The following is an 18,131-nucleotide window of genomic DNA, read 5'->3' as shown; positions in this document are numbered from 1 at the left end:
ACATTTAGACTAACTTTGAGAGATAGGACTATTTCTGTAATACTGAAGTGCAACCACGTTTGTGTGGGTCATTTCACTTTAGCTGAGATGTCACTCCAGCCTGTCCTCAATGCTATGTGGGAGGTTTATACTAATCAGCTTTTTTCTCAAGTTAAATTCTAGCATCACATCAATAGCTGTTACACAACATCAAGAAATATGACCTGTCCTGATTAATGAAAACCAACCTAGTCCTGTTTTCAAGCATCTGAATTAACAGATATTTTCCCCCATAAAATTATTTCACATCATAAAGTTAAATGTTTTAGTTAAAAACAAATAAATACAAAGATGCATCATGCTCTAAAAAGCCAGAGCTATTTTACAGTTAGCATTAACTTTTGGTAAGCTGGGGGGAGGGGGGGGGAAACAACAACAACAACAAATTTAGAGATTTTTATCATCAGTTAACACCTCACAACAGTATGATTTTTCTCACAACTTTAATTACATGTTTCTATCTTCATACATTGGAGAGAGAACATTTTCTCAGAAGGGAGAAAAAGCACACTCCCGAGTTTGTTTCAAAGAAAATCAAATGATCTGAATTATCTTCTCATAAAACATAGACCATACAGCTCAACAGCCAATAAAGCCAAATTTCTATTCTTGGTTTTTGTTATTTTGCAGTGGTAAAGCTGCCTGGGACTCATAGCAGCATTTGAAGGAACACTCATGGAATTTAAGCCTTCTAAATTCTTCGAAAATCCTTGAGCTAACAGAATTTTTCTCTAAAGCAAACAGAAAAAAGAAAAAAAAAAGAGAGAGAAAATAAAGAAGTCAAACACATGTCCAGTCAAAGCACACATGTGTTCACATATCAGACTTCAGGAAGAATCAAAACATAGTGTAACTCTGGTTAATCTGATAATTGCAAGAGGCTTTTATCCGTAGCTGTTAAATAATACGATCCAAGTTGCCTCTCCAAGATTAAGTGTATAAAGTCACCGTGCAACTAAAATAGCAAGTCAACGAAGGGTATGCTACACCATTTACATAAAGAAAGGAAAGATCATTTTTAGTAATTACCCTTGTAAAAGAATTACTGTTGTTTCCTTAACACACAAATATATTTACTAGCAGAATATAAATGCATTCATTGGGAACATAATGACTGTAAAACTTTGAATTTTTACTCCTGTAAATGCCTAATCTGATACACTATTTGAAAACAAGCAATCCATTTGTTTTTCCCATATTAAAGATAAATTTTACAGGCAGAAAAGGAGCAAAGGTATTTTTGCAGAGGAAAAAAAGAAATAATCAGGGCAATGAAATGAATAATCTGAGGATAAGAAACAGGTGCCTCACTGACAAGCTACACCACATTTACACTTGCTTTAAATCAGAATTTATACTGTGGCACATAAGTAGGTGCAGATCTACCATTGGGAAAGCCAGGATCATCTTCATTCTCTGTGGAGAACAAGGCTTACTATTATGAAGATGCTTTTCATGTTCAGAGCCCAATCTAACTGGGTAATATTTTTAGAAGGGATAAAGGGATCTAGGTTCCCCACTAGTGTTCAATTAATTTTTTGCTCCCTGGGAAAAAAAAAAAAGTGGAGTGAAAGAATATAGGGGAAGATCACAAAGGGCAGTCACTGCTGCAGGCTCAGCTAGAATTGAGGATTTCCTGGTCCCTATGCCATGCTGAAACACTGGATCTGGGTCTCTTGCAGTAAAGATCAGTGTATAAGGTTATTATGCAGCTCTGTACATTTCATGTCAAGGCACAGAACTACTGAACACAAACTTCAGCTGCTACATTACAATAGTCATTAAAACAAAAGACAAACATACCTGTAACTTACAAAAAGAGAAGCAAGATTTAGTTGTAAAAGCTCCAAACAAGATGAACAAAAACCTCTCTCCACTTAGTACAGTGACTGAACTTAGTTTTCCATACAAAACAGATGATAATCTGTTTTTTATAATAATGATCAAGATGTCAGTTTGGGGGTCATGTCTGCAGGCACTCGAGTCATGAGGTGTCACCCCTACTACAGCCTGACCACAGCGAGATGTCACAGGACTAAGCACCTTAGCACAGACAGGCACACAGCCAATGTTGTCCAACATAGCCATTTGCCACCCTACACTTTGGATACAGGAGGTCCTCATCTCTTCCACAAGTCATCAGATGTGCTCCCCCCGTCCTGGTTGCAGCTGGAATAGAGTTCATTTTCTTCCTAGTAGCTGGTATAGTGTTATGTTTTGGATTTACGATGAGAAGAATGTTGGTAACACACTGATGTTTTCAGTTGTTGCTAAGTAGCATTTATACTAAATCAAGGATTTTTCAGCTTCTCATGCCCAGCCAGCAAGAAGGCTGGAGGGGCACAAGAAGTTGGCACAGGACACAGCCAGGGCAGCTGACCCAAACTAGCCAAAGGGGTATTCCATACCATGTGATGTCATGTCTAGTATATAAACTGGGGGGAGTTGGCCAGGGGCGCAGATCACTGCTCGGGCATCGGTCGGCAAGTGGTGAGCAACTGCATTGTGCATCACTTGTTTTGTATATTCCAATCCTTTTATTATTTTTGTCATATTATTATTATTATTATCTGTCTTTCTGTCCTATTAAACTGCCTTTATCTCAACCCACAAGTTTTACTTTTTTCTCTGATTCTCTCCCCCATCCCATTGGCTGGGGAAGAGTGAGCGAGTGGCTGCGTGGTGCTTAGTTGCTGGCTGGGGTTAAACCACAACACCCTCACAGCTGAAGTATCTGGCAGAGGTGCAATCTCTTCTCCTCAGAGCTGCACAGCAGTGCTCAACTATAAGAGTCCAGTCTGGAGTCAGCAATGTGGTAGGACCAAAATATTTGGTATCAGTTACTGGATAGAAGGGAAGAATTTTAGTTGTGAAGATGATAATTTTATTCATTAACAAGCATATAGTACATGCATCACTATTCCCATCCCTAAGAAGCATATAGTACATGCATCACTATTCCCATCGCATCTGCAATCTCGTCCCAGAAGAATAGTAATGCTAGTGGCATTTGTATAGCATTTGACCACGCAGGAGCTGGAATGGGGGAGAAAATATTGAATTTTGAAAGTGTCCAACAAAACCAAAAGATTCTGCAAGTAATTTCATGCATTCCACCAAATCTGACCTATTTCAAAAGCCACTGAGCTTACAGAAACACAGGACTTTTTAAGATCCTGAAGTGCTTGTATGATCACAGCAACTGTCCTTTTTTCATTTCTCTTACATGTGCAAATTGGTCTTGTACCTACATCTATGGGTACAAGCTGGTGAAATAGTTACTAAGAGAATTTCACAAGTAGTTATTTAGCAGAGACTTAATTATTCTTTAGCCACTCAGCAATTTTTTCTTTAAAGCAAATTTGAGTCCAGAGTGCAAAATGGGTATCGTGATTGTTTCATAAACAGTTATAAATACTCCTTTCAACGTAAGCAATTTGTGCTAGTTTCGCTACCTCCGAGACTACATGAAGAGCAATATTGTTCCTACTGTCAAAACTTCATAACACATTAGAAAATCAAACTCTGAGTTGGGTGGGACCAGACTCTGTGCTATACATAAAATAAATAACATTGAACCAAACTGACTAATTTCCCTTTACCAGTTCGTTGTCTTGCAGAGAAAGCAGCCCAGCTCCAACCTTTAATTACCTAAGTAGTACTTACTAAACTTAGTTGCCCTGAATATCCACAGATTAAAGCAGTTCTGGAGATGATCCCAGATAGTCTTTCCAAGTAAGAACTCTCCCATCAGGTGATGTTACTAATAAATCCTGGACAATGAAATAACTATAACAAACCCATACAGAACTAAAAATCATAATTTATTAACTTCAAATCTGAAGTATTTGTTCCACACTCAAAAGTCAGACAAAGCCTCCCCTCACCCCCCCATCTCCCCCAATGAAATAATAAAACCCCAAATATTCAAAAAACCTTAGAGTCAGGCACAAGTACAGGTTTGCTCACACATGAGAAAATACTGCTGAACTCTTTCTTTCTTTCCTTTTTCAGCCTGCAAGCAACAAGAAGTCTCATTTTATCCCTGGTATGGCAAAGGAGTGTTGGTATTTATACAGTCCCTCTCACACAGTGGTCCCCCAAAAAAACATTCCCCAGTGGTAGAACCATCACCACAGCAGAGACCTGCAACTTCCCTAGTCACAATTTTTCATCTCCATTCTCTGTGGATAGCAGCTGGCCCACAGATGGGCCAGCCAGGCATCTCCCTACCCCTTTGTGGGAGCAACTGAAAAGATCTTTAAGTTCCAAGATTCCTCCCTCAGTCCTTCTCCCTCTAAGTTGAGGAGAAGGAGAAATGATAATTGCTCTGTAATGTAGCATTCAGCTATCTGGTATAACTGGCTGGGAAGTGGTAACCGCTTTAATTCCTAGAGACAAGCTGGATACTTCACGTGACAACCTTTAGCTATCACCATAAATCAAAAGCATTCAGTATACTGAAGCAGTTCTGGGCATATCATTGCCCCATTTATACTAGTAACTAGTCTTGGTGCCCCATGTTAGGCTTTGTAAAAACATACGGCAGGGGAAAAAAACATCTTTACTGTGAAAAGTTACATTTCTTATGAAAAAAGCACAGTAAAAGAGTCAAGTCATTATGAGCTGATCAGGAAGGAGAGCAGAGAGGCCATGGTGGTAGCAGCAACAGCTCCAGGCTCAATGAACTTAGTATGGCTACAATTTACGATGAAGGGCGGAAAAAAACGCAGCTTAGCTACTGACCCTCCCTGCAGACTTTGGGCAAGTCACTTTGCCTTTTTCAGTCTTCTTTTTCCTTTTCCTTGTCCATTTCCATTAGGTGCTCTTAGGGACTGCCACTGCATCTCACAACAAGGACAGAAAATGCTATAGCTCCATAGGGACCCTCCTCTTCTCCTTCCACCCTCAACTCGCAAAGCCTCTGTGCATGACTGAAACAGGACTAATTAATATGCTAGCTTTGACTTCTTCCCTGTCTAGCCAATCCCAGCTGGCCAATCTCCTGGGAGCACCATGATACTCATGGCTCATGAATTGAGATTCAAAAAAGGAGATAATTATAATATTCCAGACAGTTTCTTTCACATACTGATCTGCAAGGGGCTACATAAAAATAAGAAGAAAAGGCAAATGGACATTGGAAACTCATCTCAAAGTTTCAGTGCAGGTTAAAGGAAGCAGACAAAGGCTAGCAGCAACAGGGAAGGGGAAGGTTTGTGAAAGGCTTAAGAAGGTAAGAAAAAGCCTTACAATTTTAGGCAACAGTAGCCAAAGATCCTGTGGAGGGATTTAAAGAAGTGTGATGTAATCAGGCAAAGAATGCAACCTTTATGAAGGTACGAAAAAGTTTTTAAAGAGAGAAGATTCTCACCAAAGAACTAAACCAGAAACAGCATCTCACCATCCAGCAACAAATCTGTAGGGCAGAACCTCAACTGCTGTAAACTGTCACAGCTGTAATGACATAGTGGAGTTAAGGGAGTGTACACAGTGCAGATATGCTCCCAGAAGCCCTAAAGAACAAATGCCTCTCTCTTTGAGAGTCTATGTTTTGGGCTAGGAGCTTACAAAATTCAAAGCGCATACTGATTCACAGTAAATGGGGGGGAAATCTATTTTCCCCATTTCAGTCTCTTTGAGCTTCTAAACATAAATTTCATCCATTTTAACTTTACCATTCCCAAAGTTTAAATGTTTCCCACCATCTGTGAATATTTACATCTTGCTATTCAAAGGTTTAAATACCTCTGTGCAATAGATCCAGTCATATTACCCTCAACCCACTGAACAAATGAGTGCATCATATGCAAGGGAAAAATAATTCATCAGGTTTTGGCAATCTTTGAGAATAGTCCAACAAGCAAGTATGTATGGAAACTGAACAGGCAGAGTCTAAATTATCTTCTTGCTTGCAGGAAGGTACATTTGCCACTGTTCCCCATTATGGGTAGAGAATGTCACTCTCTCGAGATCATTAACACAGCACCTGTCATTAACATTAAACTGTTAATTTAATGTTGCAAAAAAGGAAACAATTGAATGAGCACATGTACATGTAGCTTGCGTTCTACCTGAAGTGTCCGCTCTGCTGTACTTCAACTTATCAGCAGAGTCCCAGCAGGAATGAATTTGACTCAGTTTCTAAGGCTATTACATTTTCTACTATAATGTCTTCAGCATCTGTCAACTGTAAAGAATAAAGGAAACCATCACTCTTTATTGCCTGAAGGTCTTACCTTCCTGTAGAACAGGAGTGATGCCAGTTTAATTGTCAGCAGGTTCATGGAATATTCTCAGCCTGCTAGGTGGATAACCACATCTATTCTGTAAAAAGTCATTGGCATTAATGAATACAGTAATAGATATGTGTAATAAAATTTTGTAACTTCTGAAAAAAATAATTCAGTTACGACGGTCCTTAGAAATATTAGCAGAACAAAGTTTAAAATTAATTTACTGTAATGAAATTGCACACTGTGCCTAAGTATTTTTAAATCAGTCATTTTGACCCTCAAACAAACACTGAGATTCAGAGAGACAGAGTTGTAGCTCAGGATTCTCCCATTGTTCATTATCCAAATTCAGCCTCCCTTTACTCATCATGTTCCTTTCACCTATCCTCCAACTCCAGGCTCCATGACTGGATAATCTTAGTCTTCCTACCACCCAATTCCAAATCCCAAGTTTCTCTATCCCTCTTGCAGCTTCTGGTGACCATTTTCTACCTCCAGGTGCTTTTCACAATCTACTTCCCTACAGCCCAGTTCTGTGCTTGTCCAGTTTTGCCTGAATCCTCCACATTGGTGGTCCAAGTTATGGACTGATGAGACACTGAGAGCATGGAGATGAAGTAATGAACGCAGTTTTAACTTCTATCAAATAATTCAGTACCTCATAAAGACTCTGTCCTAGACCAACCCCAAGGGTATGGATTAATGCTCACAGACTTATTTACAATGCCTTTTCAACCCACTTCCTACAACAGTCAAGTGAGGTGTGGTAACAATTGTGCACGATACAAAGCAAGACAGCAGTATTTTCTGTCTCAACTGCAGTACGTGGTGACATGTCACAAACAATAAGGTAAAAAGCAAGGAGTGAAAATGAAATTGCCATGGACGAGGATGGGTAAATTTAAACACGACCTTTATAGAGCACAATTTTCTGAGCGGAAAATGGAGCAGATTTCCACACAGAAAGGTCTATCTGCATGGTAATACTAGTGAAGAACAGATCTAAATACACACACACTATCCCACATTAAGTGTGAAACAGTCAGCGATACCACAGAGATCTACATGCCCAAGTCTCATTAACTTGGTTTTGAAATCCCCAGTTCAGGATTTCAAATATGTCCTGAGTGAAATGTATTTCATTCAGTTTCCATACCAGATCACAGGAAAACTCAGGTTGGATGGAACCCCAGGAGGTCATATTAGTCCAAACTTCTGTTCAAACATCATCTTTGCAGGAGCCTAGATCAGGACTGAGATATCTGGATTTGATTCTTTGTTCTACCACATATTTCCTCTTTGACCTCAGGTCACTAATTTACACAGCTTCTGTCTGCCTGAGTTGTCTGCAGTCACAGAAAAAGAGATGTTGCACTATTGCAACATTAACATTTGAGAAATGTTTAGGTAATGTAGTTCGAAATATAGGCAACCAGACATCTAAATATTAGAGCTGGGCTAATATGGGAAACTTTACATCTTAGTCTAGTACTCCAGAGCATTCAGCCTGGGTGTTTTGTTCCATTCAAAGAAAGTAAGGGCCTGTGTCCACAGATGTTAAATTTGGTTCTGAAGTTGCTACATTTTAGAAATTCTGATTTTTGTTTCAAGCCTGCTTCTTGGTATCAGAGCAAAGACTTAGCTTGTAAAAGTCCTTATCCACAGTGTTCTTCCTGGACCAAAACCAACAGTAAATAAAACTGAGTCATATGAAATAAAGATTATATCAAGTAACATTTTTATTACATTTAAGAATATACAGTAATATATTGAATAGTATTTCTTTTTGTTTCATTTGCCCTTGTTTACTACATCTCTAAATGGCATTTTAGTCAGACACTTATTTACTGTGTGTTAAAATACTTCCTGCAAACTTGGCACCTAGACCTGGGGAAATGGATAAATTACCCTGGAGTTAGTTTTCTGTTCTCAGCTCTCCAGGGGATGCCACTGGCAGGTTGAGCCAAAGCACAGAGACATGTTTGTCTCATTTCTTTCTACTATTTTGGATGCCAGTATTAATACACTGCTAGAAAATGAACAGCTCAGAGAACAGGTTGGTTATTTTTTAAATTCTAGCTTCAAACAAAGCACATTTCTTAAACTACTTCACAAAAAACTAAACAAAAAACTTTTCCCAATTAACTTCAATGACATCTACCTGCCAACCCTTTTAATACCCACATCAATAAGCCAGGCAAAGAGTGTCAGAAGTTCAACCTAAACCTAGGTGTCAATTCTGATTAGAAGACCTTGGGGGCCACACAAGAAAAACTTGCCATTAAACATTTGTCATTTGCCCTCAACTAGTCCACTAAAAGTGGTTTTAAATTGTCACACATCTATCTCCCCCTGGAAACAGAAACCATCCAAGTGAGAACACAATCAATAAAGTTTACCGCTCAGCATCTACAGGGACAAGAGTGAGTCCAGAGACACCGGGGAGCGGGAACAACCCAAAACAAATAAGACACCACAAGCATGTGACAAGCAGCTACAGAAATAAGCTACATGCTAGCTGGTTAGTAAGTCTTTCCACTACATAAATATGTGCATCTGTGCACATATACACACACACGTTTGCTGGACATTGCATCTATATGTTATGTGAATACTATATGCATAAAGCAACTAAGAAACTTTTTCTTAAACCTTTCCTCATTTTCATTTCTTTTTAGACCAACACAAGAACAGGATATTTAAGGCTGGTAAATTTCCTGGTCTTTGAGGTCATAAGATATTGGAGCAAAGAAACACTTTAAATGAACAGGTATGCACTATCGATAAATCTATCTACTACAACAGTGGCACATTTTCTATGCATCAAGGCAGAGAGCAAGTCTGACTAAAAGGCTAGTGGGAAATATTTGCAAATAACATAACACAGTTATTGTCTGTATTACCTCAACGAGACCATGGTCTTTCTGTGCTATGTACCATACGAATGCATACTAAGAGAACCTGCAGGTCATGCTGAGCTTACCAATTCAGACTGTTCATGAAACAAAGGATTACAGTGAAATTATTAATACCTCCTCCTTAAAAGTGGAGGTCTAAGGCATTTATCCATGCTACAAAACGGAAGTTTGATCTAGGGAAGATCACAAGCACATTGTTTAAAAGAAATACATGTTATCACATTATTTAAAGAGAATTTACATCAGCACAAAATGACATATTCCACTAGCAACAAAAGTATGTCTAGATCAGCATTTATTACACAAAGTTTATGATCTTATATATTAAGGCGTCTATAAGGATTTAGAAAAAAAGGATATATCAATACAGCATATTGAGAATGATGCATTTAACTAAGTACCACATTTGTTAAATATAATGGATGGAAATCTACGCTTCCTATAATGTCTTTACAACAAACGTACAAGAAATAGCTTTTTCTATCCTTTTCGAAAATTACTTTGAAAGGTCAGTCCTGTCTTCTCTAGTCAGTGAGAACACCATCATCGATTTTTGTAGAAATAGTAACAGACTCTTGTACTCTCTATGGTATGTTAACAAAACTGTCTAAGATTTTTGTAGTTTCTCTACAATGTATCACATCCTACATCAGTCCACAAGGTTATAACTAACAGTGTAAAACATACACGGACTTAATGACTTTTGATCCTGATCCAGAACTCAGTTATACACATGCCACTGGGAAACACACCTTATTTCACTGTAGAGGACTGATTCTTTCTCTCTCACTGCAAGAACAGAAAGCGTTGCTACAATGTGCCTTTTAGTTCTAAAGTAAAAAGGCAGCATGGCTCAGAAAGAAACGCTAACCCCTGCCTTTCCCCCAACCCACAATTTATCTTTACCCACTGATAACAATAGGAGGAGCACACTTGAATCAAATCCCCAGCTATTTAAAATCAGCGTAGCTCATGAACTGTCCATGGTTGACAAACCGCTGGACAGAAAACCCCAGACTTTCAATTTTAAGGCAGCTCACTGACTAGTGTCAGAAGACTAATGGAAATATATTCCAATACATTTCTAATTCACAGCCAAGTAGTTTAAATATCCTCTGTACTGTATACAGGAATTACTTGAAAATATTCACAACTGAAAGGAGTCCAGATCAGTTGCTTTAACAGCCTAACACGACCCAGTGGAGTCACATGGTTAGAAACATCGCACCACCCGGTCACCCCAGCTTGTAATTGCTCTAGAAACGTTACTCAGAGTTCTGGAGGACGTGGAGTCATGGGAACATTTTGAAACAAGCAGCGAGCCATTGGAGCAGAGAAGCTATAAATCAGACTTGCTGGGCAGATGGCACTGCAAGCTAGTGAGCTGATGGCAGATGGAAGTGAGAGCTTGGAAAAGGCAAAAAAATTGGTTGCAAACTAATGAGATCTGTTAAGATGCTAGAGACAACTACTCTCCTTTTCTGATCGCTCTGCTTTAAGTGAGGGTCAGATCAACCACTCCTCCCACAGGAATTTACCCAGGAAAAGTTTTCAGCGCCATAAAGAAAAGGTAGTTTTGTTTCCCCCAAAGAGGGATACCAACAGCAGCCATCCAGAGAGTAACTCAATATGAAAAAAGCCTAAGATTCATAACTTAAAAATCCCAGGCTCTCATGAAATTTTTGAAGTCCAGAGCCTTCTACATACAATCTATAAGCCCTCCAGCCTGGCTCCAGGACAATATAAAGACTTTTATCTTTTCATGGCAGAGGAGCTTCCAACAAAGGGGAAGTTTCAAGCCAGGAAGGATCTTTAATGGAAAATGCTACACACCACGTTAACTTTGGTGACGATTTGGTCTTAGTCCAGACTAGAACTGAGGTTGGCTTGATGCTCACAAATGCTCCACCTCCTTCCTGCAGCTGACCTACAGTTCCTTTGCTGCTGTTACAAGACAGATAGTATCTAGAACTCCTTATGACTGCAGAATAGTTACTATCAGAAAAAACGTGTAGCACCTCTTAAGATATTCATGAATATCTTAATTCTAAGCTCCAAATGTTAGAAAAACCTTTCTCCTCTAGTTATATATACATACATATATACATACACACACACACATATATATACACACATACATATTTTCCTTTCCTTTGTCAGACCCTCAGGGTTCTTTTTTAAAGCAGCATTGCCAAGACTTCAAAGTTTTTTCTGTTCTGATAGAATAGCCCCAGAAGCATTAACAATGTTTCCAGAATAACGCAATACAAAATTATCTACTTCAGTAAATGAGACAATCTCAGACAGTGCAGGCTATGTGAGCTTCTAGCAGACAGCAGCTTCCACAAGCTTCTAACATTACTTCTAGAAGCTTATGGAGTTTTTCTCCCAAGATGTATTACCAAGGGTGAGCCTTTCTTACCACTGTCATGAACTGCAAGGATCTCACGGTCTTACAAACTTCTATAGCTGCAATTTGTGACAACTGGGGATTTTTTTTTTATTTGCATGTAAGTAAGAAAAGGGGTTGAAGTGGTAAATAAATTAACTTTGTTGAAAGCCTTTGGGAAAAGTGAAGTAAAGCTGTAGACTTGTGTGGGAAGCTAATAAAGAGGGAGCACAGCCATAGCACTGCAATGACACAAAGGATTAACAGGCTCTCAGCAAGAACTTGAATTTCCCAAAGTATTATGAAGTTCTTGTATCCTAAACACACATAGAAAAACATCCACATAGCATAAGAAAACTGCTATGTACCATATACACACCCATGCATTTGCAGGGCCCCTAATGCTTAAGGCATATACAGAAATGACGTAGGTAAGAATAAGTACTTCTCATAAAGGAGCCTACAGAGAGGACTGTGTTCATACAACATAATATACATATTAACTATCTGTTCTTAAGATTTAAAAAAAAGACCAGAAATAAAGTCCACCCATTTAGAAGGGTTTGACAGCACATTCCTGAGATTTTCATTACATTGGGATAAGCACATGACTGAAAGCTTACATATTCCAACTAAAAATCCACACTCTCTCTCACCAATTTTCTATGCAATCTTGATCAAGTCTCTTGACCTTTCCTGGGACTACCTTCTCCAGATGAAGTCATGGGGTTACACAAGCTACATTCCCATGGAGATGAACTATGCTACTTGCTCCTTTTTGATAGGTTTTAGGTCATTGTACCTTCTTCTCATTGCAGGGCAAATCTCAATCTCTGACAACCAGACAAAAATGAGGGGGGGTGGGGAGAGAAGTAAACCACCACCCCCACCACCACCCCCCCCCCAAACCCACAAAAGTTATTACTGAGCAATAACAGTCATGGGTTCCTACAGACCCATTCCTGTCCAACAAACATCAATTTCAGGTATTTTCAGATGCTCCCTTTATTTGCAGCTATCTTACATCTAGCCACTCTTGCAGCATCTAAATCCCCCCTTCAGCTGCAGAAGAGACAGAGAGATAAGCTGTACATAACTGCAGAATAACAGGAAGTGACTAAAAAATGCTGTAATTGCAATCCTGTGACATATATGATCTGTAAATCTGTGTTCTAACAGAAGAAACACCTTTAAAAAGAAAGGCTAATTCCAGCACTGTGACTAGAAATCATGAATTTAATGCAAGTCTCATATTTTTCTTAAACCCTCAGCATCCTGTGGCATATTTGGGCCTCTCGTGTGTACAGTTCTTGTGGTTACAGACAGAAGTGCACCTCAGCGACCTGAATTTCAGAAAGCACATCAAAATGACCCGACTGTGTTTATTTATTCCAATTGGTTTTAAACTAATCTTATAATTTTATAGGAATAGAGGGAGCTGAGCTGTTTGTTCTAAACATCTGGAGAAGTCAACACTGCTCCTGGTATTCCAATTTACACATAAGTATACGTTTTCCCTTGGCAGTTTTATCATATCATTGTAAAAAAGTTTTCATTCATACTAAATGGAAATCCCCATCAAGAACTTTGATGGGCATCTTTCTGATCCAGCTTCTATGATTTTGTGGCCTTTGTTGGCTTGTCTCCAATTGTGCTGCCAAGTATGTGTTCAGACATGATCACACTGATGCATCCACATATGTGGAAAAAAAATGGAAGAGGAGTGGGAAAGAATAGTATTTTCTGATATTCATCAAGAATAATTACATGTTTCTAAAAGGTCATTTTTGTCTTCTTTCTTGTCTGTGAACAACTTTGACAGACAAATCAACAGCATCATAAGGTTACAGATGCAGATAACAGCAAACTAACCCACAAAGTTCTTAACAGAAGCACAGAGCAGCTCTTGGACATCAAGATGATACAGTTAAAGCTTTTGGACCCACATATTTTTTGCAACGTTCTTCCACTCCTCTCTCAGAAGTGCATAAGCACAGTAGTGATCCTCAATCAACAGGTGCCTCAGCATTACAACAGACATGTAACTGGGGGGCGGGGCAGGAGGGGTACTGCTCCAAACTCTTTTATTGCCTGGGGCTGACAGTATCCGAGAACTGGGGATACTGTTTGCAAGAAGGCACAGGCTCTGCTGTCGTCAGAGTTGATCAGAGAGTCATATTTTAAAAAAATAAATCTGAATTTTTAATTAATTTGGCTAGTGCCATTGGCAAAACATTTTGTCTCCCACACACCGTAAACCACAGAAAGGCAAGGAGAGAGAGAGCAAGGAAATACACATTGGAAAGACAGATGGGAAGATGAAAGCATTGGGGACTAACACTGCTATTAAAATGCGTCATCTATCCCTGCCCTCAATCAATTCTTATCACCTGGCCAGGATAGATACCCTGAGGTAAAAGGGATTCCAGGGTTTCCATATTACTTACCTCATCATCCCCCTCCACACAATATAAATTCCTACTCTGAATACATAGTTAATCATTGAACAAGGAAAATGTGATTAAATGTATAATGGTAATGAACACAAATTACTGTGCTCAGATGGTATCTCAAACACTGCATGTTTAGCTACCCATAGTTTCAAGAAGAGTACACCTCTTATTACCTGTGCAATATACACAGCATCAGCTAGATAGGAATAATCACCGAAAGAAACAAAATTAGAGAAATCAAATTGTCAGCATGAGTCTCATAACCCCAAAACATTCTTCTGCGTGAACATTAACTTTTACCTTTGAAAGATAAAGTCATGGCATTATATAGCACAACAAACTATTTCTACACAGAACAGTCCTGCTTTTTTTTTTTTTTTTTTTTTTTTTAAGTTTGACACTTTTACATTTACCCTAACATATCACTGCAGCTTGGTCATGACACCACTACGCAATACATCTCAAGAGCTTCTAAGACACTGCAAAGTTTTCCCATCTTACCTGGCTCTGTACAGTTCTTTTCTTCATGCGTCCCGTTAGGTGACGCCATCAACCTTCTATTCCTCCATATTTCCGACAAAACGCGTCTGTCTCCAATAGTTGATTCTCGTCCTGTATTAAATAGAAAGAGCTTATGCCCACTATCACTGATACTTTCCTGCATCATCTTAACTGTACTATATGCCCCCACTAGCGAGGAGCATGGACAGACCAGCAAAATCAAGGTGTGACTGGGGCACATGCCAAGACATATATGTGCTAGGTGCCTCTAGCTATAAAGGGTGGAACTAGCTATGAAAGTCCAGTGTCAGAGCTGTTAGCATGTTCTGGCTAACAGAATACCTGGCTGTGACCCACAATGGGAAAATATTCTGCAGCAAACAAATGCTGAAGCCTGCACCTGTGAAACTCAACACTTAGCATTCCTATAGATGAAACCAGCCCAGCCCAGCTATGCTGACATGAGCAACAATCACACTTCCATTTAGTCATCTGCACTTGCACATATTACATTACTGATTTCTCAAAAAATAAAAATCCTTATGGACATGTTCCAGTTACATTTTGGTTTATTCTGAGTCTAGGGGCTGATCTTTTCAGTGTTGGGTTTACTTGATAATATCAATCCCGCATAACTTGTCAAAGAAAATGGCAAATAACTGCACTGTGAATCCCTCAAGTCTTAAGAAAAACAAACTTCTTTAGAAGTCAATGGAACTTTTGCCTAAACTCATATTCCAGAAGCATTCTCAATGGAACTTGCTGAATAGAGTATAGAAGGAGCACTTGTGATAATGCAGGGTATGCAATTATAATAATCAAGGGAAGAATAGAACCTCTTAATTAAATCACTTCCATCTCAACCTCATCCATTTCAAATGAACATATTATAATAACAAATATTCTTCCGCGGCTGATCTTAGAGTTTATATTCAGTCATCATGTAATCCTTGTGCTTGTGTTACAGTGACTCTCGCAAAAAAATCTAGCTTGGAAGTTAGTTTGGCTAGAGTATTTGCTAAAATATTCTGACGCCACAATTATAAGAAACATAGAGAACAGATGGTCAGTGTTTATGGATACAATATACTGTAATTAGCCAGCTGAAAAAAAACTACCTGATGCAGCATACCACCAAAAATTAGGTTATGAGGGATTTAGTTGATAACCCAGGAGATTAAAAACTTTCATTAGTCATGACATTTTTCATGTAAATCTAAAAAAGTTCTGGAAAACTGTTATCTGCAACACCCACCCCCAAACTATGTAAACATAATCATATCCAAATTACTTGCTTTCACAAACCAGTAAGTTTATGAAAATAAGTAACTGGTGCAAGCAAGAAAAAAAAAAAGCATAGGCATGACACACAGTTCTAAAGAAAGCAAGCAACAGTTTACCTCTAAAACCACAATTAAAAAAAAGTTTAAAGTCCTAAATGAGCAATATGCTAATATGGTCTAAGACACTGAATTCTTACATGGATAGGTTGTTGCCATCCTAGATATAGTTCAAACAACCCAGGCAATAATTTGAGCACAAGACCATTAGAAAGTATGACAAGTTCCATCAGATTTTTCTTCCCTAAAGCACCATTTTAACTTCAGCTTTAATTTAAGCAGATGACCCATCCTAATTCTGCTGAAATCTGGTTTTCTTATATTAAACATGGACATAGGATCTGGGCTTAATTTGATTTTGTTCTTAAATCCCCAAGGATTCTTGGCAGTCCTACCCAGAGACCCATGTGCTGTCCCAGCAACCTTAGACTTCGTATCTGAGGGATGCAAAGCATATTGCAGGAAGAGGGCCTGAAGCTGCACACTTACAGCTCAAACTGTGCCAGCAGGTGGGGAAAAAAAAAAAAACCCAAACAAAACAAACCAACAAAACAAACAAGGAATGGGAATGATAGAGTTAATTATAAATGCATCAGTTTACCAACATGGCACTTGCACAAAGAATGCAACAGACTCTCTCTATAAAACATGAGATTAGCGCTGTTCCTTGCCTAAAATACAGAATTTTCTGTCAAATCCACACTGGGGGGGCGGGTGGGGTGGGGTGGGGTGGAGGAAAAGATGGAGCAAAGAAGCAGTTGTAGCTGATGGAGGTTTACAGCCTAAGGATAAAAATGAAAGGTGGCCCGAAGTTGCAGAGGGGACCACAAGCGGCTGGAGAGGATTCAGCTCTGATGCAGCGGCAGGGGGAACCTACTTCAGGGCCCTTCCCAGGCACGCAGCTGCCCCGCGATTCCCGACCCGAAGCCCTCCGAGAGGCACGGCGGGCTCGGTGCTGGGAAGCCCTTGGCGACCGGGCGCCAGCGACGCCGCTGCCTCCTTTCCCCACGGCTGCGGCCACGCACCTGCTCGGCGCGGGGGTTTCTCCGGAGGAACCCGCGCTGCTCCCCCGCCTCGCCCGCCCGCTGGGGTATTTCCACTGAGAAACTCAAAAGGGGAGCAGCCGCGGACGCTTGACCCCGCCGACCCCCGGCTGCCCGCGGGGCGGCAGCCCCCGGGCCCCTCCAGCCGCCCTCCCGGCCCCGCCGCCTTCCGCCGGTCCCGCCGCCGCAGCCACTCACCCAGTCTGGAGAGCAGGCTGGACATGCACCAGACGAAGAAGAGGATGGCGCAGATGAAGCCCAGCTGCTGCAGCAGCATCTCCCGCCTCTTGCGAACTTTCCTCAGCATAAGCAGCATGGTCTTCGGGCGGGCGAGCGGCGTCTCGTCCGGCTCCATGGGAGCAAGCGCGGGCGCCGAGGGGGCGGCCAGCAGGTCGGTCGGAAAGCGGGGATCACTCCCGGTGGCTTCCCGCAGACGGCTCCATGTCGGGCGGGCTGCAGCGCGGAGAGAAGCCGAAGGTCGGCAGCGGCGAAGCAGAGGCAGGTGGAGGCGGGCGGGGGCGCGGGGAGGACGGCGGCGGCAGACCGGAGAGGTGGGGAGGGCCAGGCGTCGCTCTTAGGGGCCGGGCTGAGCCCCGCGCCCCACACGCAGCATGGCCGGCGGCGGAGGAAGCGGCGCGGCGGCGCCCCGCGCTCCTCTGTCAGCGGCCGCCCCGCAGCGTGCCGCGGGCTGCCAGCCAGCACCGAGGGACGGCGGCATCCATGCGGCTCCCTGCCCGCCCCGGCCAAGTTTGAAGTTTATCCCTTTCTTTCTTTCTTCCCTCCCGCCGCCAGCCGTCGGCGGCAGGTGGGCGGAACAGCCGCCGCGGGAGTAGCTGGCCCCCGGGCTCTCAGCGCAGCGCCGAGCGGGCAGTCAGCCCCGGCGGGCGGGCGGCCGCTCCCCCGAGCGCCCGGCCCGGCCCCCTTCTCCCCGCCCCTCTCCCGCAACTTTCTGGGTGCTCCTCCGGCACCCATGGCAACGCGCACGTACCCTCCCCTCCCCCTCCTCTTGGGTGTCTGGGCGGGGGGAGCGGACTTAACGGGCTAAATTAATCCTTTCCCCTAAGCGGCGCAGGAATTGCCCGCTCCTGCGTGTGGCGTTCGGCGGGGCTGTCCGAGGGAGGACGGGTACGGGCAGCGGCAAGTGCTGCGGAGCCGAGGTGCGGGCCGGGCCCGGGCCCGGGGCCAGGGCTGGCGCTGCCTGAGGCGCGGGAG

General features: G+C 41.7%; 1 protein-coding gene across 1 annotated transcript in view; it reads right to left on the bottom strand.

Annotated features, from left to right (window-relative positions):
* Positions 1-17,357, bottom strand: part of LOC128140187 (ras and Rab interactor 3-like) — a 174,376-nt gene extending 157,019 nt beyond the window's left edge. The window contains exons 1-2 of the mRNA XM_052783723.1: positions 17,118-17,357; positions 14,537-14,647 (exon numbers count right to left, since the gene is read on the bottom strand). Of these exons, the coding sequence (XP_052639683.1) occupies positions 14,537-14,647; positions 17,118-17,274 (268 nt within the window). The 5' untranslated portion in view covers positions 17,275-17,357. The remainder of the gene's footprint in view (positions 1-14,536; positions 14,648-17,117) is intronic.
* Between the last annotated feature and the right edge of the window lie 774 nt (positions 17,358-18,131).

Source organism: Harpia harpyja, chromosome 3, assembly GCF_026419915.1.
Source record: "Harpia harpyja isolate bHarHar1 chromosome 3, bHarHar1 primary haplotype, whole genome shotgun sequence".
Classification (NCBI taxonomy): domain Eukaryota; kingdom Metazoa; phylum Chordata; class Aves; order Accipitriformes; family Accipitridae; genus Harpia; species Harpia harpyja.
Note: the sequence above shows the minus strand (reverse complement) of the source record. Positions and strands in the feature narration are given on the sequence as shown.